We start from the raw sequence: 24,772 nt of genomic DNA on the forward strand, positions 1-24,772 counted from the left end.
AGCCCTCTGAGACTGCTTTGGCAGGGGAAATACACCACCAACACGATGTTAAGCCGAAAAAGCAGTATATACAGGACGACCCCATTCAGTAAAAATATATTCTTAGAGATACAGTGCACAGACACAATGCTAAAAGAAAATGACAGCCAAATATTTACAGTCATTATTTCCAGGTTGTGGGATGATGTTATTATATCTATATTTTTATATACTACATTATTGCCAGGTAGTTTTTTTCTTATTTATATTTTTCAGTGCTTTTAGGATTTTTTTTACAGTGAATATATACTATTTGTACAAACCAAACAAAATCAACACATGTTATTTTTTAGAAGACAGGTACAATCCCTGGGAACCTGGGAGACTGTCTTATTGTACAGAGATTTACTCACTGTACAGATGGTAGAAGCGAGGCCCAGAAGGACCCAGCGGCAAGCCCGAGGTCACAAGGCAAGTACAGGGAAGAGGCCTGAGTGCAATCCAGGGCCTCAGCCACCCAACTGGGACCCGGGGCGGGGAGTTGCTACAGCTGGGGCAGGACTTGGTGCCAGAATCCACCGGATGTTTTTGAATTCAGGAGGATGCAGACTGAAATTCCAGATCCTTCCAGGAGGAAATGGAGGGATGAGCAGAGGGGAGGAGAATGAGCATATGTGGGCTGGCTCAATTTTCAAAGCTCTGTCTCATTCCATGTTCAAAACAACCCTTCTAGTTAGGCAGTATGGCTCCCATTTGCGAAATGAGGATGGAGGATGCTGGGGCTCAGAGGCGTGAGGCAGGCTGCTGCACGTCACACAGCTGATGTGGGACCACAGTAGGGGAGGCAGCTTTGGAACACAGTTCTAACTCCCCGTTTGCTAGGGCTCAAGGAGAACCTCCATGGTTATATACTGTGGACAGAAAAAATCCTTGGGCAGTGAGGTTCCCGGGGCCCAAGTCCCCAGAGTCATTGCAAATCAGGAGGGGGAATCATTCTTGTAGGCTGCCGGCCTCCCGTGGAGAAAGGATTCACCCTAGGGAAGCCTGCCCTCCACGCCTTTGGTATTTATTTCCTGCTCCCTTCATTAAACTGCTAGAATTTGAACCCAGTCCAAACTTCATCCAAAAGGAGGGCCTGTCTCTTTAACCGGTGGTGGCTGCCACCCAGATGTTACTCCTGGTACGTGCTGCACGTGTTGTGCACAGTTAAAGGCGCAGGACTCTGCTTGCCTGGGAAGGTGCAGAAAGGACAGCTGGCCTGGAGGGCAGTTATTCGGTGCCACAAGGGGCTTTTCTCACTTGCATGTTCTTCTTTTACCCATTTCCTTTCTTGGCCCGAGGAAGAGCAACGGCCTTGGCCCTGGCCTTGGTGGACAGCCACACTATGTGGCCAGATGGGCTGTCAGCGGCCCTCAGCCCCTCCCTCTTTACACCCATCAGCTAGTCCCACTGGCACTTGGCCCCGTTAATGCTAACACTACTACTACTACTACTACTGCTGCTGCTGCTGCTACTAATAGAATTTCCAAGCTGTTCCCTTAAGTGAAAAAAGCAAGATGCAAGTGTCCATCATGTGCTACAGTTTCTGTGAAAGGAAAAATGTAGATATATGTCTATACATCTGTAGGCGAATAGAATATCTGGAAAAGTATCCAAGGAATGGGTAGCAGTGGTTGCATCCAGGGAGAGGAACAGATTGGCTGGGGCCCAGGAGAGAGGAAGACTTAATTGTCCATCTTCACTCTTGCACATTTCAAATTTTGTATCATGTACATGTGTTTCCTGTTTCCTAGTAAAAATCAATTAAATGATGAGTGGTTATTTTAAGCCAGGCACGATGCAAAATGCTTCACGTGCTTCTTTGAGCAATCCTACTCTGTCTCATGATCCCCATTTTATGGATGGAGAAACCGAGGCCCAGGGAAGTTAGTTGACTTCTACCAAGGGGTAAGGCCAAGATTCAAAACCCAGGCGGTCCTTAATTTTGACCCCTGGCTTTGTTGTGGCTATGTGGGACCTTTGGCTGTGAGTCCCCTCCCCCTGGGGTATTTGAAAGTGGCAAGGAAGTTAAGAGCATGAATAATGAGCTTTCCCTTTGACCTAGGAATCTGCTTCTGGTAATTGCTCCCTCAGAAACATTCACACAGGTGGGCTAAGATATATGTCTATTATATATATTATATATGTCTTGGATGTTTGTAAGGCCAAAAATAATTCTGTGGGTTTACATTTACTGAGCACTTACTGTGTGTCATGCACTTTGCTTGCATTACCTGTATTAACACGCGAGGCAGGTTCTCTGATCATCCTCCTTTCACAGGTGGGATCAAGCCTGGTCCAGTCCTTTGTTCTCACCTCAATGTGCCTCCCAAGTATTTCTGCCTCCCTGAGGTGGTCAGATGGATCGTCTCTCTCTGTCGGTCAAGGATTCCTGAGCATCCATGAACATATTTTGTGGGGTTTGTGAATTCCTGCTGGGAATTCAGAATTTTGTGTTTATGTTTTGATAATAACCTTGAAAAAAAGAAGGTAAGCAAACTGTAGGATCTGCTGGGCAGACACTTTTTCACAGGGCGCTGGCCCTGGAACTCAACAAACACATCTGTGTCAGCTCTCAGCCCACAAGAATCCACCTTGAATGACCGTTTAATTTTCAACAACTGGGAAGCACTGTCTGGCTTTGGAATGTCCTGAAACCAAAGTGGAAACAATCGCCCCATTGTCCACCCCCAGGCTCATACTGAATTTTTCCCCCAGAAACAAAGCACAATTTCTCTTTTGCATTGATGATTCACAATTTAAAGTCATTTTCAAAGTGTGAGACTATAGTGTCCTCATCAAAAGACAATTTGGTGTGGTAGAGAACTGGCCAGTCCCAGGCTTTGTGTCTGGTATACTGTACCTGCAGCCAGACAGGTCTGGAAGAGTTGTCAACAAAATACATCCCAGGACGTCTGGTTTACAGTGGTTACTTTTTTCTCTCGTTTTTTTGTGTGTGTGTACTTTTCTGTACTGTTTTTTTGCAGTGAGGATCATTTTTACAGAAAAAAGTTTATTATGTTTTTTTAATCTTAGGGCTGTTGAATCCATCAGTAGCAAAGGGGCCCAACACGTGTTCAGTTTGGCATGCTCCAGGTTTTTTTGTGTGTGAGGAAGATCAGCCCTGAGCTAAGATCTGATGCCAATCCTCCTCTTTTTTTTTTTTTTTAATTTTTCCGAGGAAGACTGGCCCTGAGCTAACATCCATGCCCATCTTCCTCCACTTTATATGGGACGCCGCCACAGCATGGCTCTACAAGCAGTGCGATGGTGCGGCCCGGGGTTCCGAACCGGGCAACCTCGGGCTGCCGCAGCACAGGACGCACAGTTAACCGCTTGCGCCACCAGGCCGGCCCCTCGAGGTGTGTTTTTTTTTTTTTTTTTTTTTTTTTTAACAAGTGAGTTGGATGCTTCCTGTCCTCCCCATACCCCTGGCCTCCCTTGGACTTCAATACGTTGGCCCGGGAACGGGCGATCCAGGCCCCGGCGGCTCCGGTCCCTTCCTCGCTGTGGCTCCGCCTCCTTCCCGCTGGCCCGCCCCTCTCCGCGCTCCGCCCTCTCCTTTTCCATCTGTCGCAAAAGGCTGGGCAGCGCTTGACGGCCGGCGTCGTTTGACGGCCGGGGACAACCGAGAGGGAGGAGGAAGCGACGGTGGCGGCTGCTGCGGCGGAGGCCGGGCTGCGCGCCGCGGTCCGGGCCGGGGAGTGAGGCGCGGGCGGCCGGGCCGGTGGGCTGGGCGGCGGGCCCGGCGGCCGCCCCCGCTCCGCGCCCGCGCCTGGCGGCCCGATGTGGCTGCAGCAGCGGGTGAAGGGGCTGCCGGGACTGCTGTCGAGCAGCTGGGCCCGCCGCCTACTCTGCCTGCTCGGCCTCCTGCTGCTGCTGCTGTGGTTCGCGGGCTCCGGGGCGCGGCGGGCGGCGGGCGGCCTGCACCTGCTGCCCTGGGCCCGCGGCGAGCCGGGCGCCGCCGAGCGCGCTGCCTGCCTGGAGGCGGCCACCCGCGCCTGGCGCGGCTTGCGGGAGCGCGGCGAGGCTGTACCGCTGGGCCCTGGAGTGCCGGCCCTGGTGGCCAACGGCTTCCTGGCCCTGGACGTGGCTGCCAACCGGCTGTGGGTGACCCCTGGGGAACGGGAGCCCACCGTGGCGCCGGACTTCTTGCCCTTCGTGCAGCTGCGCCCGCTGAGCGCGCTTTCCGAAGCTGGAGAGTCAGTGCTGCTGCTGCGGGAGGGGCTGCTGCGCCGGGTGCGTTGCCTGCAGCTCGGGACCCCGGGGCCCGGCCCTGCGGCCGCCGTCGCCGGACTCGCCTCAGCCTCCGGCCTTGTCACGGGATCCGGCCGCGATTGCGTACTGCTGCAAGAAGACTTTCTGGCGCACCGGGGCCGGCCCCACGTCTACCTGCAGCGCATCCAGCTCAACAACCCCACGGAGCGCGTGGCCGCGCTGCAGACTGTGGGGCCCACTGCCGGCCCGCCCCCCGGGGCCTTCACCAGTACCCTGGAGAAGGTCGGAGACCATCAGTTCCTCCTCTACTCCGGCCGGTCCCCGCCGGGTGCCACGGGGCAGGTGCACCTGGTGGTGGTGGCTGCCAAGAAGCTAGTGAACCGGCTCCAAGTGGCTCCCAAGACGCAGCTGGACGAGACGGTGCTGTGGGTGGTGCATGTCTCAGGCCCTGTTAACCCCCAGGTGCTCAAAAGCAAAGCAACCAAGGAGCTCAAGGTGCTCCAGGACTTGGCACGGAAGGACATGCTGGAGCTCTTGGAGATGCCGGCGGCCGAGCTGCTTCAGGACCACCAGCGCCTCTGGGCTCAGCTCTTCAGCCCAGGTGAGGCCTGGCCGGTGCTTGGTCCACAGTCCACACTTGGCACCAGGGTGAACACGATCCACCCTGGAGATGCCCCTCCAGAGTCTGCAGAGGTGACACCAAAGGGGAGAAGTGGGGTGGTGGAAACTCGGGCTTGGCATTTGACTGGAGGCTGACTCTACTCCACCGCTTAGTTTCTGAGTGACCTTGGACAGTCGCCTAACCTCCTTGGAGTTGTATTCAGTGCCAACAGTAGCACCTGCCACAGTGGGCTCTTATGAGATTCTAATCAAAGAATGAGCGTGAAGCACAGGTCTTGTTGTTATTTGTTCCTGTAGGTGAGTCCTGGTTTGAGCAGAGTGCTTTTTAGGGTCAATTTGTAAAGGATAAACCAGCAGGCAGAGAGAGGCCTGGCCAATCACCCCCTTCTTTCCTCAGTTCCCCACAGTCTGGCTGATGATAAGCACGGGCTTCAAGACGTGACTCCCACTAGGCTGAGGTGTGCCCTGACTGTTGTGGCTGCAGCTTTTTCACTGGGAGGGAGTGGAGTCTCTTCTTCAGCAGGTGGAATGCTCCTGTCACATGAAAACTTTCCCCCGTTGACTGTTCAGAAAAGAAAATCGTATTCTAGATGAGAGAGAAATTTGGGTTTCCAGGGTTCTAGTTTTCTGAATCCTCATGTTTAGTTGTTCAGAGTTTTTAATTCATTCAACAAGTATTTACTGAATGCTTCTGCTGGGGAGTGTTCTGCATGAGTGATATGCAAGTGAACAGACCAAAGTTCCTGTTCTCATGGTGCTTAAATTCTGTGTGGGAGGAACACATATTTATTCTAAAAAGCAACATAGCTTTTTAGAACTAAAGAACTAAGGAACTCTAAAGTTTTCTTTTGTAAGAGAAAAGTTAAAAATAGGTGATTGAGGGTGACTGGAGTGGGGGGTGAGAGTGTGTGGGGGTGGGGCCCCTATTTAGCTCCAGTTGTCAGGGAGGCCTCTCTGAGGAGGAAACACTTAAGCTGAGACCTGAATAGCAGGAAGCAGCCAGCCATGTGATGACCTAGAGGGAGCCAGAGGGCAGAGGCCCCAAGGCAGGAGCAAGTGTGGTTGAGTGGCCAGGGTGGCTGTGAGTGAGCAAGGGCAGGGTGGTGGGAGGCGAGCTCAGGGGAGGGTGGCGATGGCCATATCCTAGGCCAGATCCTAAAGGGCCTTGTAGACCTTGTTGAGGACCGTGAATTTTATTCTAAAGCGGATGGAAAGCAGGGCAGAGACACTAACTGATACACGTTTTTAAAGATCCCTCTGGCTGCTGTTAGCAGAGTATAGATTATAGGACAAAAGTGGAGCATGGAAACCAGATGAGAAGTTTTTGCAGGAGCCCAGGTAAGAGAGGAGGGTGGCCGGGACCAGAGTTGTGGCCATCTGATACTTGTGGAAGTGAAGCCACCTGGACTTTCCATGGACTGGCTGTGGGGAGTGAGGACTTGAGGTGATTCCTGAATTTGGGGGGAGGGCTTGAGCAGGTGTCTGGAGATAATTTGAGGAGGGATTGGTCTGGGGCTGGAAGAATTCAAACCGCGTCAGGTTCAAAGCGCCTGTCAGACATCAGGTGGAGACACCAGGTGGGTGGTTAGCTGTTGGCGTCTGGAGTTCATACAGGTTTGGAGATCCTGTGTTCAGATGTTATTTAAAGCTACAGGACTGGAGAGAGAGATGACAGAGAGGAGAAGCAGCCCAGGACTGGCCAGGGCATTGGTGACAGTGTTCTGGTGTGGGGGCACTGGACTTTTCACTTGCACCAGGTCCTGGCTAGGACTGTGTTCTGGGCTCTGGCAGGAGACCCCACTGCCCATTAACAGGATTTTAGGTTTCAGGCCCACAGGGCTCTGGTTGGTCACGTGAGGAAGCCAGGCAAGTTGACTTTCTCCCTTACTCAGGGAGACAGGAACTGCCGTTTTCATCTCAAGGGACAAAAGCTTCTTGTCTCTGCTGCTCTTGATCTCTGTTTCGTAACCTCAGCCTCCTGGCCACGCCATTCCTCCTTAACATGCGACCTTTGTGGTGTTATAGGAGTGGAAATGAAGAAGATCACGGATACCCACACCCCGTCTGGCCTGACTGTGAACTTGACACTGTACTACATGCTCTCCTGCTCACCAGCCCCGCTGCTCAGCCCCAACCTGAGCCACAGGGAGCGAGACCAGATGGAGTCGACGCTCAACTACGAAGATCACTGCTTCAGCGGGCACGCCACCATGCACGCCGAGAACCTCTGGCCGGGCCGGCTGTCCTCCGTCCAGCAGATCCTGCAGCTCTCTGACCTGTGGAAGCTGACCCTGCAGAAGCGCGGCTGCAAGGGGCTGGTGAAGGTGGGCGCCCCAGGCATCCTGCAGGGCATGGTGCTCAGCTTCGGTGGGCTGCAGTTCACCGAGAACCACCTCCAGTTCCAGGCCGACCCCGACGTGCTGCACAACAGCTACGCCTTGCACGGCATCCGCTACAAGAACGACCACATCAACCTGGCCGTGCTCGCGGACACCGAGGGCAAGCCGTACCTGCACGTGTCCGTGGAGTCCCGCGGCCAGCCCGTCAAGATCTATGCCTGCGAAGCGGGCTGCCTGCACGAGCCCATGGAGCTGACCGCGGCGCCGCAGGGCCACACCTTCTCGGTCATGGTGACGCAGCCCATCACGCCGCTGCTCTACATCTCCACCGACCTCACGCACCTGCAGGACCTGCGGCACACGCTGCACCTCAAGGCCATCTTGGCCCACGACGAGCACATGGCCCAGCAGGACCCCGGGCTGCCCTTCCTCTTCTGGTTCAGCGTGGCCTCCCTCATCACCCTCTTCCACCTCTTCCTCTTCAAGCTCATCTACAACGAGTACTGTGGGCCCGGAGCCAAGCCCTTCTTCAGGAGCAAGGTATAAGGCCCCTGTGTCTTCAGAGCCCCAGGCCCGGCCTTGTGGTCTGTCCTGTCCAGGACGGGGTGAAGCCCGGGCAGTAATGGGGTGTCCTCCTAAGCCAGTGCTCCCAGCCCTCAACACAGAGAGGGGAGCAGGTGTGTGTGGAGAGGACATCAGAAAGTGCCTTCCGAAAGGAGACTGTAGGGAGGGCCAGCTCTGGAAGTCCAGGCCTGAGTAGATGAGTTCACTGGCCTCCCAGGGCCATGGGCAGTCCCCTCCCTCCCCTCAAATGAATCTCAGGGTTTAAAAATAACTGCGACAAACCCCTAGATTGACCCAAAGCCTCTATCTAAACGGCTGGTGGGACCCCTGCCCACACCCTGAGGTCTGCACTGCAGTTCAGAGGTCAGTCCCTTGCTGGCCAGCCCAAGGCGGTCATCTTGTCAGCACAGGGCAAGATTATTCCTCTCCTGTTTCCGGAAACTTCTGTGCCCCAGGAAGCTGTGATTTTGACCACGGTCGCTGTGGGACTCCCGTCTGGTCTATATCTCGGGGGTCAAGATTGGTGTCTCAGGAGAGGCCAGCTACCCTGCCCTACCGCCCAGGCTCCTGCTTCCTCACTGCCAGGACTTCCAGGAGAAAGAGCAGACGAGAGTCCATTCTGGGCAGTCACGGGGGAGAGGGCTGCAGAGGGAGCCGAGCTTGTCTCCCTCTCCTCTCATCGCACTTTCATGAGGACACAGCTATATTAAGCTCTAGGACTGTGCTCCTGAGAAGTTAAGAGCCTGGGATCACTCAGGAGAAATGCCTCTTTACCTCCCCAGAGGGCTTTGTGACTTCTGGTGTCTAGTTTCTGGCTGGAGGGCAGGACTAGAGAAGGAAGTAGCACTGACCTGAAGCAGTGGGAGAAGGGCGGGAGGAAGGTCTGAGCTCCTCAAGCCTGAAGAACAAATGGAAAGTCAGATGAAAAAGAAATGTGCAGGCGGCTGTCCGGGTTAGCCATCTCTTGACCAGCTGGGCTAGAACAGATGCTCAGTGTACACGCATGGGGTTTGCGGCCTCTGTTAGCAGGTGGGCTGCTTTTCCCTACTGTTTGGTGGGCTTCTCTGCTCTTAATCTGGCATATACCCAGCCACCCTTGGCAGTTGGGGGGGACAAGCCAAACTGCCACCCCATACTGCCCCATGTCCCTCAGTTTACTCATGCTCGAGCTCTGCCCCGCCCAGAGCAGAGCCGAGTGAACACCCCGCATTAGCCTGGGGAGGCTCCCAGGCCACTAAATCTATGGTAGTTCTAGCCCATCCCTGGGCCAGGAGCTGTCTGCCAGGCCGGATCTGAGGCTGGGTGGGGTGCCACCAGGGTGATCTCCATCACCTGCTTCTCTTAATATTTCTGGAGCTGTCCACAGGGTTGGCAGTGAGCAATAACGACTTGTTTTGTTAATTGAACAGGAAGATCCCAGTGTCTGAGTGAACCGACAGTCCTGCTTTCAGCCACCATTTGCACAAGACACCCAGCACTGAGTCCTGCTGCGAACAAGGGGCCCTTTGAAAGCAGCCACCCTTTTGTGCCTTGTTGGGGACACCAGTGATGCAGAAGTGCGTGTGGATGTTCAGGAGTTTGCATTGGGGAGCGGGAGGGGAGGGCCAGTGGACTTTTTGTAAGCTTTCGACTCAATAAAATGAACCTATATGGAAAATACTTGAAATTGAACTCACTCCTTCCACTTTCCCCCTTTCTTCTGTCCCAGGAAATAGACCCTCTTTTGAAAAGACTCATCTAGGAAAAATTGTGTTCTTTTCCTAATTTAATGTATTCTTTCTTGAATGAATTTTTAATTTATTTTTGTTGAGATTTTGCTGGATGGCTTTTGCATCCACTTTAAACAGTGAGTCTTGGTGATGATTTCTGCTCTGCCCTGCCTCGGTGGCATTTGGAGGCCCGCACGCTGCCTGCTTGGAGGGCGAAGTCTGGGCCGCCCTCGGGTTTGCACATTGTCTTTCTTATCCTGAGCCTGTGGACACTGGGGTTTTGTACTTCTGGGCTTTGGGGAGGTGTTTAACTTTCTAGTGGTTGACGATTGTTGGGTTTTGAAATACCAAAGCTTTTTTTTGTTCTGTTTTTAAATAAATCTCTTTCAAACTTCCATGACCAGTTTGTGTGTGGTTGAAACCTCTGGAGACGTCATATCTTCCTCCGTCACCAGACTCTTGGGCAGTGTCTGAAGAAGGGTGAACCCCTGAGCCCTGCTGTAATGACAGTAATTAATTCTTTTCCTACATGTTGTCTTCAGAGGAAGCCACTTGGAAGATGTGGAGGTGGCCACCTTTCTGCTCACCTGGGGGTTTTGCTGGGTAGCCTGGCCAAGTGGGCTGGTTGAGGAGCATCACCCTGGTCCCCTCCGTGCTACAGCGCCCTCTCCCCCTGCCTGCCCTGAATAGCCTCAATTTGCCCACCATGGGTTTTGCTGCCCACAGGATGGGGCAGCAGGAAAAAACCTTGGGGGGACTTTCTGCTGGTGGTTCGCTGAAGCTAAGGTCTGACCCTGCCTTTGTGGGGAGGAGAGCGGGGCTGGCCCCGGGACTAGAAAGGGGCAGTGCTGGGCGCAGCAGTCCGATGGGGGAGGCTGCCGTCCTGAGTGTTTTGGGGCTTCCCCTGGCTTCCCAGATGAGCATTTTAAGCAGCGTGACTCACCAAGCCTGATTTGCTTGCCAAGTTGCTGAGTGGCCCACAGCAGATGGCCAGGAGAGGAAGTAAACAAGTGTCATAGGCTGTGCTGCGAGTGGCCCTGGTTTTCCAGTCGCTTCAGTCCCACGCACCTTCCTTTCCTGCTCTGGATGGTGCAGGGCTCAGAAATGCCTTCCCCTTCCTGCCGTTGGCTGGCCTGTCCATTTTGGGGAGCAGGGACCTCATGGGGTGCAGTGTGCATGCTCTCCAGTCACTGCATTAAGCTGGAAGGTGCTTGACAACAAGAGCCGCACCTCATAGTTCCCACTCTGTTTAACTTGGAACCAGGCACCTTGTCCGCGCTCATAAATGTAAAAATGAACCCAGTACCCGGTGCCCGAGAAACACCCATTGAATGACTGGAATTTCAATAAACGAATACTTGTGAATTACAGCTTGCATTTCAGTGAGCACATGTGTTAGGTATCTTCCATGAACGTGGCCTCTTGGGGCAGGAGGTTGCTGGGTGTTAAGATCCCAATTTGACAAATGAGGAAACGACCTCCTTGACCTCCTCGATGTCTGACTGAATAATCTGCCCAAGGCCACGCAGCCATCGGGTGCCGGGCTGGAATGCAAACTCGGCTTGGACTGGCGTAGGCCCAGCCTCTCTCCGAGCCCCTACAAGGTTCATTTCTCCCCACACCGCTCCTCTGATGGCTTCAGAGAGATGGGATGGGGGTCAAGCGTTTTCCCCTCCCCTCAGACAGGGATGGCATCAGCAGCCCACTCTGAAGGTGACTCAGTGTCTGCTGTGAACCTCTGCAGGGCCTCCAGTTCAGCCACCCTCGCAGAGAGGAAAGGCTGGCGGGCGTCGGCTGGGGGCAGCCGGGCACTAACCCAGTGGGTCGGCCTCGCGCAGTCCAGTAGTGCACTGGGAGGAGCTTTCTCAGCCTCTCGGGCTGGATGCACAAAGAGGCTTTATCGAGTTGCTTTTTCAGGGGTGGAAACCTGATATGGAAAATTTAATTACATGCTACCCTGCGCTTCCCAACAGCTGGAAAGTCGGTTTGGAAGTGCGTTAACTCCCTGAACACCTACCTGCCCCGCATCCCCCTTGTTCTCCGTCTACTTCCTCTCAGCCCACGTTTACCCTGCCGTGGCTGCAGCCACCAGCTCTGCACAGGTGATGTCCCCGACAGCATCTTCCTTCGGCTTCTCTCCTACCTTCAGGAAGCTGCTCGGCACTCGGCGCCTGTGTAGCCTCGAAGCAGGTAAAGGATAACCGCTGGGCGCTGCCCCTCAGCTGTGGGAGACGGAGCCAGCGGGCAGTGCTCCCCTCCCCTGGCCCTGGGTGGACGATTCTGAGAGCCATTCTCTGCAGTTCCTCAGATGGCCCCGCGGGATCAGGCCGCGCCGCCACAGTGGGGAAGACCTTGGTAGATGAGGCAGCCTGGGTGTGGTGGGCCGTCCTCCGGTTTACCATCCCTGTCTCCCACTCCCGTCCCTGGGGTCTCTTCCCGGGTAGACCACCTGCATCCAGCTCCTGCCTCAGACCGAGACACCAACCACAGGCCGGGGCTCCTCTGGATGATTTTTCCAAGAGGAAGTTGGCTTCTCCCTGGGGCACTGTGGACTGAATGTTTGTGTCCCCCCAAATTCATATGTTGAAATCCTAACCCCCAGTGTGATGGTGTTAGGAGGTGGGGCCTTTGGGAGGTGATTAGGTCATGAGGGTGGAGCCACCTGAATAGGATCAGTGCCCTCACAAAAGACACCCCCAGAGCTCCCTTGCCCTTGTTCTGCCGCGTGAGGACACGAGAAGACCGCGGTCTGCAACCTGAAGGAGGGCCCACCCTGGAACCTGACCATGCTGGCACCCTGATCTTGGACTTCCAGCCCCCAGAGCTATGAGAAGTACACTTCTGTTGTTTGTAACCCCCCAGTCTATGATGGTCTTACAGGAGCCAAAACAGACTGACAGGCCTCTTCTTCCAGGGGAGGCATGGAACTTTTCAGGGGTGATAACAAACCACGAATACAGAGATTCACAGGGTCTCAGACGAAGAAGGAACCCTAGAGCTTTTCTTGCTTGTGTTCGTAATCTGGCTTCAAGGGACCTGTGACCCACTGGAATTGCAAAATGCATGTACTTGTTTTTTTCCCCATGAGGACAGGTTCTGTAGCTCTCCTCAGATCCTCGAAAGGATGCCTGACTATAAAAACCTTAAGACCAAGACAACCTGCGCTTTGGGGTCTTGTTTTCAGGGACCCCTCCCTAAGAAGCAGCAGTGGTCTGAGCTTCTGAGTCTGGTTAGGGGTCTGGCGATTGGGCGGTCACCCCACTCTCTGTGGGGCGGTTGTCCTCCCTACAGAAGGGAGGTTCCGGGAGGTTGGGTCATTACAGCTGCTGGGCGCTGGCCGAGCAAACAGCCTCACCCTGAGCAAGCTCCCTACAGTGACACTCCTGGTTCCTGGGAGCCTCTGTTCTAGACTCCGGGCCATGGAAGCTTCGGATAAATCATTTGGTTCGGTAAATGTTCAGTGGGAATCTTCTAGCACGCCATGCATCTGGTCCTTGGGTGACAAAGGGGGAAAGGTTACATTTGATGAACATCTGCTCTGTGCTTGGCACTTCCCCACTAGCTTCAGTTCCGTGAGGCAGTGGCTGTATCTGTCTTTTCACCTCTGGATGACCAGAAACTAGCATAATGCTTGGCGCAGGGTAAGATGTTCAAAGAATGCTCATTGAATTGCATTTGTATGCATTATGTCATTTAATCCTTGTGTTTCAATGAAGACTTTTGAGGTTGCAAGTGACAGAAAACTTCATTATAAGTGGCTTAAACAAAAGGAAAAGTACTGGTTCGTTTAACCGTATAGCCCAGTAGAAGCTTCAGGAATGCCTTGATCTAGGACTCAAGTGACTTCAGTAGGATCCATCTCTTAGCTTTGCTTCCTGTAGACTGGCTTCCATCTTCAGATTGGCTACCCTTGTGGTAAAAAAATGGCCACAGTTATCACGAGCCTGATGCCCTCCTCACAAGGCCAGTGGGGTCTGATTCCCAGTGCTCCTAGCCAAAGTGCTGAAGTTCACCTCCCACTGGACAGCCCATCCCTGAGCCAATCACTCTGGTCAGGGTGCAAGGGATATGTTAATTAGGTTAGGCCAGCAAGGCCACCTCCTCAGAGCTGGGCATGGGGCCAATCTCAAACCACTGAACATAGAATAATAGGAGGAGGTGGTTCCCCAAAGGAAATTTGGGGTGCTCTTATCAAGAGGGAGGAGGAATAGATGCTTGGCAGCAAATCGCAGGTCTTCAGTATACCCTGCAAGGTAAGTTTCATTCCCATTTTACAGATGAGGAAAGTGGGGGCTCTGAGACGATAGAGCACTAGGCCCAAGTCACACAATTTGTGGAGTCTGGGATATGTTCCCAGGTCGGTCCAGCTTCAAAACTAGATGCTCCTACTCCTAGCCCAAGTCATGGTGGACACGTTTTGGAAATAGCCACTTGCCTATTTGCCTGGAAGCTGTATCAATTTCTTCTGGGCGAAGACGTTGTTGCTTTTTCATCCAGGTGTCTCTCTGGGCAGGGCAGGCTTGCGGAGCCTCTGAAGAGACAGGCAGAACACATGGTGGACTGTACTTACCTCCAAGCCCATTTACCCGATGTGGGTTCTCAGCCCCTGTATTTGACCAAATCCCCTTTAGTAATCTTTTTGACTGGGAAGGGGGAACAACCCAGACACAGTGCCTGACCTCGTGGAATGCACAGTCCAAAGGGGAGACAGATGGATAAGAAATAGGACAGTTATACAGCGATCGGGGCTGGGGGAGCATGGGGCTGGCACCTCTAACCTCCACTGGAGGGCCAGGTATGGCTTCCTGGAGGAAGCAGAAACCTGCCAGCTGGAACCTCAAGGGTGACGGGTGTCAGCCAGGCTAAGGCAGTGGGCAGAGCGTGAGCCAGCGTACAGAGGTAGGAGAGTTAAGGGGGGCAAGGGGGCGGTAGTACTTCAGTTTGTCTGGAGTGTGGAATCCATGAAGGGAAGAAGTGGGCGGCAAGGTTAGAGGGTTGGGGTTTGTGGATCCATATCATTGACCTCTGAAGGCAGAGGGTGGGTGGGCCCTGGCCCTAAGTCATGGCAATGATAGCATTACAGGTAATAATTCCTCCCACAGACACATCTCTTCCTCCCTGCTGGTCACTGTCATCATTTTAGCCAATCTTGACAGCCTCCCCCAAAACCAAGGGAGGACAGTTTATCACCGTTTTACAAAAGTAGAAACTGACACCCAGTGAAAGAGAGTGACCTGCCAAAGGTCACAGGGAGCTCACTCAGGGCCTTGCAGGACAGGCACCCAGTGGCAGGTCAGTTCTCACCTCTGCTGATATGTGAAGGAGAGCCGCACAAATCATAGCTCCGGGAAGCCCGTAAGCACCGCAGGAGTCAACGTGACCCCTCAGCGGGCATCCTGAGAGACGACAAAACAGGACGGGTGAGCTCATGAGAAAGGCTGTGGCTTCTTTCAGAATAAAGCTTTGGGGAACGTAACTAAGCAGCATTTCTGGGAAGGGAGCTGGATGTAAGAGTGAGCTCGGGGCTGGGAGTCAGGGGACCTGGGCAGCACGTCCAGCTCCGTCGTTATCATTGTGTAACCTCAAACTAGTGAGTGATGCATTAATACTCAAGGTTCCCACCTGTAAAATGGGTCTAATAACACCTTCCAACATCACAAGGTGGTGAGGAGTCCCACGAAATAAATGACTGTGTGTGAATGTGCTTTGATGAATTTAAACCTTCTATCTACACAAGGGGAATCCTTTGTATCGTACACCTGGAGGCAAAGGAATGCAGATCAGGGCTTCTAAACCAGGGCCCACGGACAGAATGCAGGGGATCTGCAAACTTGGGTTGAAAAACATCTTTATTATCATTAACCTCTAACTGAAATTTAGCATTTCCTTCCACGATTCACTTTGGCATTTGTGTCATTGTCACAAGTAGAAATCACAGATGTTCACGGCAGGTGACAGTGTTGTAGAGATCTTGATACACCGCTCATGTTCAACATGGCTTTGACCATGTGGTGGTCATTAGACTTGCCACTAGATCCCAACATTTAATCCATTAATAAAGAAGCACATATGTTGCCAATCACAAATTTGTTTTTAAAATATATTTAAAACTTTTAAATTATGGATCATGTTTTATAGACACAAAAGTAGACCTAATAATGTAATGAAACTCCATGTGCCCGTCACTGAGTCCCAACAACCATCAACCACTTCTCTCCCACTCACACTATTTTTTTCATGAACAAAATTTTATTTTTGTTTTTTTTTTGGAGGGTTTTTTTTTTTTGCACTCACATTATTTTGAAGCAAATCCAAGACATAATATCATTTCATCTGTAGATATTTCTGTACGTACTTCCAAAATATAAGGAGGTAAGAAAAAAACATATCCACAATATGATAATAGATATCAAAAAATAACGATATTTCCTTAATATCATCAAATATCAAGTCAGGTTAAAAAATGAAGATGTCTCTTAAATGTAATAAATTTTTGTGTGTGTGTGAGGAAGATCAGCCCTGAGCTAACATCCATGCCAATCCTCCTCTTTTTGCGGAAGAAGACTAGCTGTGAGCTAACATCTATTGCCAATCCTCCTCCTTTTTTTCCCCAAAGCCCCAGTAGATAGTTGTACGTCATAGTTGCACATCCTTCTAGTTGCTGTATGTGGGACGCGGCCTCAGCATGGCTGGAGAAGCGGTGCATGGGTGCGCGCCCAGGATCCAAACCCGGGCCGCCAGTAGCGGAGCGCGTGCACTTAACCGCTAAGCCACAGGGCCGGCCCCCTGTAATAAATTTTTAAAATAGTAGTTGTTTAACCAGGATCCCAATAAGTTCTGCACAGTGAGGTGGGTTGATATGTCTTTTAAGTCTCTTTCAATCTATAGGTTTCCTTTTTATCTCTCTTTTTTTTCTTGCAATTTATCTGTTGAAGAAATCTAGTGGTTTGTCATGACGTGTTCCCCGAAGCCAGGACTTCACTGACTGCCTCCATCCTCTTGGTGTGGCTGATAAGCGCCCCTGTGCTCTGCACGTCTGTAAACTGGGAGTCAGCCCTAGAGGCTTGATCAAATTCAAGTTTGATTTTTCCTGGCAAGACTACTTCACAGGAGTAGTGTGTTCTTTCATCTGGAGGCATACAATATCTAGTTCTCTCTCTTTCTGTGATGTTAGCAGCTCATGTCTAGATCTCTTAGTGCATTAGGGGTAACAAAATGGTGACATTTTAATTCTATCATTCCTTTTTCATTTTTTAGCTAGAATTCTTCTGTAATGAGAAACTTCCCTCTCACCTATTATTTGCTCACCAAGTGGTACAGTTTGTATAAGAAAAGCAGGATAAATGCTTGATTCTTTTTCTTTACTTACCAGTTTTCAAAATAATGAATTTGTCTCTAGCCTCCTGTAATGTGACTGTATTAGGCAGAGTTCTCCAAAGAAACAGAATCAATAGGATATATATATAGAGAGAGATATATAAGAGGAGATTTATTATGGGAATTGGCTCATGAGATTATGGAGGCCGAGAAGTCCCACCATCTACCATCTGCAGGCTGGAGACCCAGGAAAGCCGGTGGTGTAATTCAGCCCGAGCCGGAAGAGCTGAGAACTGGGGGGTGCTGATGTCTGAGGGCAGGAGAAGATGGATGTCCCAGCTCAAGCAAAAAAAGAGCAAATTTGCCCTTTCTCTACCTTTTTGCTCTATTCAGGCCTTCAACGGATCGGATGATGCCTACCCACTTCGGTGAGGGCCGTCTTCTTTACTCAGTCTACCTATTCAAATGCTTTCAGAAACACCCTCACAGACACACCCAGAAATAATGTTTGACCAGCTATCCGGGCATCCCTTAGCCCAGTCAAGATGAAAAACAAAAATTAACCATCACACTGACCAGTTAGTTTAGTTTAGTTTTAGTATTTTTATGAACTCATAGATTTAAACATAGTTGATGTGTTTTGATCCTTTGAATTTATGAATCTTCTTGATGGTCCAATGATACCACCTTTGGCTCTCGGGAGCCTCTTCAAGGCCGTGTAGTCCCCAGCTGTGGCCTGGAGTCAGCCGTTTCTCCCCGAGCCCGCTTCCCTTGAACGGGAATGGTATTTGGAGACTACTCTGGGGGCTTGGCATGCTCATTACCCTGGGTTGTTTTTTTTTTGCGTCACCAGTTTGCCAAGGTGAATAAACAAGTTAAAAACCTCTGCTTCAGATACACGCCCAGCCCTCAGAGCTGGGAGAAAGCACCGGCCACCAGCATTTAATTCTGACCTACCGGAGCTGGTCACCGAGGAGCAGCTTGCCTGGGGGAAGGAGAGGAACATTACCCTCCGAGGGCTTGCACAGGGTGCGGGACCAATGGAGCCAGGCTGGACCGTGGGGTGGCCTCAGGCTCCCTGAGCCTGGGGTCATGGTTATCTACACAGGAAAACATCAAAAGGCCCTGGGAAGCGGTTATCCCACAGCTGCCGTTCCAGCCTTGGCCAGGCGCCCTGCACAGGGATGGGACAGCTGGCCACAGGGAGGATCCTGGGGGGCCGAGAAATGCAGCCCAGAGGGAACCTCGGGATGGATTCCCTCCCTCCTTTACTGGGACGGACACTGCAAGTCTTCTCCCCCGGTACGCAATCTCTCCCTCCTGGATCTCGCACCGTTAACAGTCCTCACGGCTGCCTGGAGGAAAGACTACATTTCCCAGCCTACCTTGCAGCTACGCGTCATCACGCAGCTAAGTTCTGCCCAATGGGATTGGCTAAAAAATTGACTTCCTCTTGAGTCGCATCAAATCCATTGTAACCATCGTCCAATGTCTTTCTCAAATTTCCTCTTTTTAACAAACGATCCAGTTCTAGTTTTAAAGCTAAATTACCTCATCAGAAAAAACAGTAATATTTATAAATATATAAAAAGCAGCCAATTATACATCAATTTTTTAAAGTTATTTTAAAAAGCAGTCAAAACTTACAGTAAGTGCAACACTTAGAGCCGGAGCCAGAAAGGTGCTGGGACTTGCCTGACACTGACTGCCTTGAAAAGTGTTTGTGAATAGATCTGCCCAAGAGTCTTTAAAAAAGTTTTATCTGAAGCCTAGCAAACCCGGGGTAACCGGGTGGTGTATATTTAGCAATATCTGTGCCAGGCCCGCGCGAGGCCCGGGAGCAGCGCAGCTTGGGGCTAGGTGGTCCCCAGCTGCGAACATTTTGGGAGCAACAGAGTCGGAGACTTCCCGTTGAAGTTCTAGTTTCCTATAACTGTGTTGTGGCTCAGCAAGTAGGGCTTGGGTTTCCACAGGGCGTCTCGGCGGCTGCAGGGGCGCCCCCTCCGAGCTGGCCCGTCCTTCCCGGCTTTGCGTCGGGGTTGGAGGACAAGGTGCTCGCCCCACACCGCCCCGAAGGTGGGAATGCTGGGCAGAGACGCCCTCCGTGGGCAGCCTGCTTCCATATCAGACAGGCGGGGGCCGGAAGCAGTGTGGAGCATCGCCCACGATTCTTTCCATCGTGTAAACCTACCCTCCTGCATCAGACAAACCTATTCTGTCTCAGGAGAGAGAGTGGCGCCAGAAGCCAGACTGGTGATGAAAGCAGTACCCTGATATTGTCGTCAAGAGCAATAGAAGGCAGGTAACACAACCGTGGGAAGGGGATCTGAGGAAAAAACCGACTCCCAGAAATGGAGTCTTTTCTCTAGCGAGCTGTCAGCCTTAGACACAACATGCGAAAAAAAGAAGAAAACACACCAGCACAGATAAAAAAAAAAACGCCCCACGTCAACAAGAAAAACACCGTCACATCGCAGAAACAAAAAACGTCGAATACCACAAACCATAAAAAGGCCAAACCACCGAAAAACAGGTCTATTTTTAAGCACCATAATTAGCCTTGCGAGATGCAAGGCCTCAAAAAATTGGTTAAAAACTCAGAATTGTTCCTCTCCACGGAAATCTTTAGTAAAAGGCGAAAGATTTATGCGATCTGAAGAGAAACCAGAGTATGACCAATCGTCCTCGCACACATTCCTCGGGTAACTGTTACCCCTAACTCTATAATGGCGACTATTTACCCGAAAGAACTAGTGACTTCTGTCTTTTCCCCAGACAATTCTGTGAGAGCAGTGTTATTTTTGGGAAAAAATACTTCGGAAAAAAATGAGAATCTAGCCATTTAAGTCAGACATTGTCCTGTGTGCAATGCATTGTGGGTATGCAAATGAGACCTCGGTTGTCACTCTCCGGTTCCCGGAAATACCTTAAATAGTCCCCTCGTTTTCCTGCTGGGATTGGGACTACCACCAGGGGGCAGAGTGAAGGCCAGATTTACAGACTATAGACCCGAGCCTGATCTAATCAGAAAGTCTGACTGTTTTATAATTGGCCTTCCAAATAAAAATTTCTTTTGGACTTAATAAAATATAAAATAAAATAAAATAAAAAGTAAAATAAAATAAAAACAAAGCTTGAAAATAATTATCTTCATTCATTCATTCAACAAAAATTAATGAGCACCGTGTTAAACCCTGTGCTGGGCTCCAGGGATAGAGAGACATCCCTAAAATGTCATCTTCAAGGCGCTCTCTATGCGGTGGGTGAGCCAGGAGTGTGTGATGAGCACTGATAACAGAGCGGTCGTGACATCTGGGCAGAGCGTTACAGGACCCGCAGTAGTGGGATGAGAGGCATTCTAGGCAGAAGGCATAGTGCTGAGGGGGTAAGCGGCCAGATGGCTTTCAATGCCGAGCTAAGAGCTTGGACTTCCCTTGAGGGCAGTGGAGGCTTGGAAGAGTTGTGAAGGAGAATAAGGTGATCAGATCAGTGTTTGAATACAGTGGTTCTGGCGCATGGCCCCGGGGCCGGCAGATCAGCATCACCTGAGTACCAGTTAGGGATGCAGATTCTCGGGTCTCCTGGAGCTGAAACCCTGGGGGGCGGGGGGCGCCCAGCTGCTGGGTTTTAACAAGTCCTCCAGGTGATTCTGGTGCAGGCTGGGCTGAGAACCACTGCTGGACGTCCATTCTGGTTCAAAACGTGGGGATCGTAGGAGACAAGGTTTGGGGAGGCGAATTAGGAAGCTGAGCGTTTAAACCAGAGAGAAATACACGGCGGCCTGGAGGAGCGGGGGCGCAAAGCCTGGGACAGGGTGGAAAGTGAGAAGAGAAAAAAGTCTAGGTAGATCCTTATGATGTGGTGGACGAAACCTTGCTTATGACTCGTTTTACAGTTTCCATGAGAACTCCACTCAGTCTCACATGCCCCTACTAACTCAATCGCCTCTGGCTGGGAGCAAAGGAATTTACCTCAGGAGGAGATCAATGACTTTAATCTCCTGCCTCTGTGTGCCTTGAGGCATACAGGACCTTGGAATGCAAGGACACGTCTCATTCATCTGCCCCAGGCCCTAATCTTTGAGACTAACCAGACCACCTAATACTTTTTCCTTTGACACTTCTATAGAATAGTAAAATAGCTAAAATCGTATATAATGGCCCCACACAGACACTTCCAAGCAGCTCTTTACTGCCCATGGGTCCTGTCCCCATGCTGAACACAAAATAAAGGTGCAAGGAGGAACGAGCGGCTCTGAAAATTCTTTTTCGACTCGCGACTCAGTGGCCCCACCTCACCTAGGGAATGTTGGCAAGCCACAGACTGGGAGCAAATATTTGCAAAAGACACGTCTGATAAAGGATTGTTATCCAAAATCAAGGCGGGCGGTGCAGCCCGAGGAGCACGTGAAGGAGACTAGGAAGACGCCGGGGAGGCAGGAGGAAAACCAGGAGTGGCGGCTGCACGGGAATCAAGGGCAGGAGGAGGAGCCGTCAGTCGTGTTAACCGTCTTAACCGTGCACGAGAGGTCAAGTGCGGTGGGGACGGCAAAGGCCAGTGGATGTCCCGGTAGGGAAGTCGCTGACCTCGGCCAGGGGAGTTTCCTGGAAGTGGGGGTGGTGGAAGCCCCACTGCGGGGCGCTGATGAGGGAGGGAAGGAGTGGGGGTGCGGAGTGGGGGTGGAGAGTGGAGGCTCAAGACAGGCCAGCTGGACGGGGCGTGAGGCTCAAGGAGGGCTTTTCTTTCTTTGATATCAGGAGAGTGTCCACGGGGTGTGAACATTGATGGGGGAGGCAGTGCAGGGGAGAGGATGAAGGTGCAGGAGACAGGAAATAAGCAATAGTGGGGGTAGGATGGGAAATGGGGAGGGGCCATGCTGACTTCCGGTTAGAGGAGGGACCCCCAACTCCGAGGAAGCTGGAGAGGAGGGTAAGGGGGAGAGCACGTGGTCCTCCACCCCAACGATGGTGGTGGGTCGGGCGCCGTCCCCCATTCTGTGGCTCTCGCCTGGCTCTCCCTCTCCCTCCTCAGCTCGCTCATCTTCCGCAGCGGGCAAGACCCCGCCCCTCTGCCCTGTGCGCTGAACTGCTGGAAAAATCAGACGACTGAGCAAACCTCGGAGGAGGCCCTCGACATTTGTTCACATTTCTCTGACTGGCTCCATTTCCCACCCCCAAGACGCCCCTTTTAAACTTTCTCCCCTCGCTTCTATGCTCCCCTCCCTGACTCACTCTCAGGCCGGGTCCTCCCAAGGGATTTCTTTGAGAGAGCAGAAGCCCTTCTTTTCCCACCCCGAAATCTACCAGCCTGCCGGTATCTGCCCCTTCTAATGCCCTCCTCCCGTGGAAGGCTGACCCTCCGCTTGGGCTTTGCGCCCCACCCCCACGAAGACTCTGCCCCTTCCACGTGGACCCCTCAGCAGCACCATCTCTCTCCCCACCCTGCTGGGTCATCCCCCTGGACTTACAAGTGGGCTTCCTTATCTCCCAAGGAGAAGGAGGGAGGAGACGGAAAGGGAAGTAGGAAAAACCCCCCAGACCCCGTCACCCTTTTCTCTTATGGTGTATAATGATCAACACAACAAAGGAAAAAAACTTTACTTTGTATTTCTGTTTCAGAAAAAAAAGTCTGTCAGAGATCGCCTTATTAAAAACAAACTTATGCCACTTCACACCTGCTAGGATGGCCATAATAATCATAATCACAGTAAAAATAAAAAGGAAAATGACAAGTATTGGCAAAGATGTGGAGAAATCAGAACGTTGTGCCCTGTTGGTGGGAATGTAAATGGTGCAGCTGCTAAAACCATTTGTCGCTTCCTCAAAAAATTAAACGCAGAATTATCTTATGACCCAGCAACTGCTCTCCTAAGTATCTGCCCAAAAGATTTGGAAAGAGGGACTCCGACAAATACTTGTAGTCGAATGTTCACAGCGACGTTATTCACAAGAGCCGAAAGGTGGAAACAACCCGTGTCCATCAGCTGTGAATGGATAAATACCATGTGGTGTAGTCGTATAACGGAATATTATTCAGCCTGAAAAAGGAATGAGGTTCTGACACATGCTACAACATGGATGAACCTTGGAAACATCATACTCAGTGAAAGAAGCCAGACACAAGAGGACATATATTGTATGACTCCATTTATATGAAATATCCAGAACAGGCCAATTCATAGAGGTGGAAAGTAGATTAGAGGTTGCCAAGGGCTGGAATAAGGAGTGATTGGGTAAGGGGTGCAGAGTTTCTGTTTGGGGTGATGACAATGTTGGAAATAGATAGTGATGATGGTTAAACGTTTTCAATGTATTTAATGCCATTGAATTGTACACTTAAAAATGGTTAAAATGAAAGGGGCATATACATATGGTGATGGATAAAAACAAGACTATTGGTGGTGAGCATGATGCAGTCAGTACAGAAGCTGAAATATAATAATGTACCCCTGAAATTTACACAATTTTATAACCAATGTGACCTCAATAAAATAATTCTAAAAAATGGTTAAAATGGCAAATTTTTGTTATACATATTTTACCACAATAAAAAAACCTTTCCTGAAGCCACAAGAGAGCAAGTGGAACTATTCATTCTAAATGATTATTTTCCACTGAGATTTCCCTTTAGAAAGAAGCTTAATAACCTTTACTGTCAATACATTTACATCAACTAGTACAATATTGAATTAATTCTCACACTAAGACTTTTTCTAAATGACTTAGTTAAACAACACTGAACAAATCTTGAGGCTAATTCGAGCACCAGAGTCTTCAATATGCAGTTTTTTTTCCCCCAAAGCCCCAGTAGATAGTTGTATGTCATAGCTGCACATGCTTCCAGTTGCTGCATGTGGGACGCGGCCCCAGCATGGCTGGAGAAGCGGTGTGTCGGTGCGCACCCGGGATCCGAACCCGGGCCGCCAGCAGCGGAGCGCACGCACTTAACCACTAAGCCACGGGGCCGGCCCGATATGCAGTTTTAATTAGATAAAACAAAGCTCTATAGTAAAAGAGGGTTCTTATTTTTCTTTTTGTCTCCACTTTCTCACTTCTGTCAATATTTAAAAAATTCATCATGAGATATTTCTAATTCCACAGAAAAGTGTAACAAACCTGCCCCCCACAACCAGATTTAAGAGATGTTGACATTTCTGCGGATGTGCTTTAGGTTTGTTTTAAAAATAAATAAAATCTGATACATAGAGTTGAAGCCTGCATTTGCACCTCCCCTATCTCATTTACTGTCATGCACAAATGGCATTCATTTTGTGGGGTTTTTTTTGTCTTTTGTTTTTGTTTTTTGGTGAGGGAGATTCACCCTGAGCTAACGTCTGTTGCCAATTTTCCTCTTTTTGCTTGAGGAAGATTGTCCCTGAGCTAATGTCTGTGCCAGTCTCCCTCTATTTTGTATGTGGGACACCACCACAGCATGGCTTGATGAGCCATGTGTAGGTCCACGGCTGGGATCTGAACCCGTGAACCTGGGCCGCCAAGGCAGAGTGGCAGAACTTAACTACTACACCGCTGGGCCGGCAACTGTGTTTTTTTAATTAATGTTTATTTATTTATTTATTTATTTGTTTATTTATTTATTTATTTAATTTTTGTGAGGCAGATCAGCCCTGAGCTAACATCCATGCTAATCCTCCTCCTTTTGCTGAGGAAGACTGGCTCTGAGCTAACATCTATTGCCAATCCTCCTCCCTTTCTTTCCCCCCAAGCCCCAGTAGATAGCTGTACGTCATAGTTGCACATCCTTCTAGTTGCTGTATGTGGGACGCGGCCTCAGCATAGCCAGAGAAGCAGTGAGGCAGTGCGTGCCCGGGATCCAAACCCGGACCGCCAGTAGCAGAGCATGTGCACTTAACCGCTAAGCCACTGGGCCGGCCCATTAATTAATGTTTATAATATCATATTTTATCCATCCTTCTGCAACTTGCCTTTTTCATGCAAAATTATGTTTTCAAGATTTATATGTATTGAT

The 24,772-nt window shown here is 50.8% G+C and overlaps 1 protein-coding gene and 1 non-coding gene across 2 annotated transcripts; one reads left to right on the forward strand and one right to left on the reverse strand.

Annotated features, from left to right (window-relative positions):
• The first annotated feature begins 3,660 nt into the window (after positions 1-3,660).
• On the forward strand, positions 3,661-9,864 carry KIAA2013 (KIAA2013 ortholog). The gene is made up of 3 exons (XM_004426090.3): positions 3,661-4,837; positions 6,883-7,736; positions 9,170-9,864. Exons 1-3 carry the CDS (start codon positions 3,805-3,807, stop codon positions 9,185-9,187), a joined length of 1,905 nt encoding a protein of 634 aa, XP_004426147.2. The 5' UTR covers positions 3,661-3,804; the 3' UTR covers positions 9,188-9,864.
• Positions 9,865-19,342: 9,478 nt separating this feature from the next.
• On the reverse strand, positions 19,343-19,459 carry LOC147914148 (U5 spliceosomal RNA). Its single transcript, XR_015555895.1, has one exon. It is a non-coding gene; the product is annotated as a U5 spliceosomal RNA (small nuclear RNA).
• Positions 19,460-24,772: the final 5,313 nt, after the last annotated feature.

Source organism: Ceratotherium simum, chromosome 22, assembly GCF_057802395.1.
Source record: "Ceratotherium simum simum isolate JZ-2026a chromosome 22, ASM5780239v1, whole genome shotgun sequence".
In the NCBI taxonomy this organism is placed as follows: domain Eukaryota; kingdom Metazoa; phylum Chordata; class Mammalia; order Perissodactyla; family Rhinocerotidae; genus Ceratotherium; species Ceratotherium simum.

What these genes read in the sequence shown, in the direction of transcription:
- KIAA2013 (XM_004426090.3), top strand. Translation starts at nt 3,805, where the DNA reads ATGTGGCTGCAGCAGCGGGTGAAGGGGCTGCCGGGACTGCTGTCGAGC. An exon ending in GGCTCAGCTCTTCAGCCCAG is followed by an intron (nt 4,838 to 6,882) that starts GTGAGGCCTGGC and finishes GTGGTGTTATAG; the next exon opens with GAGTGGAAATGAAGAAGATC.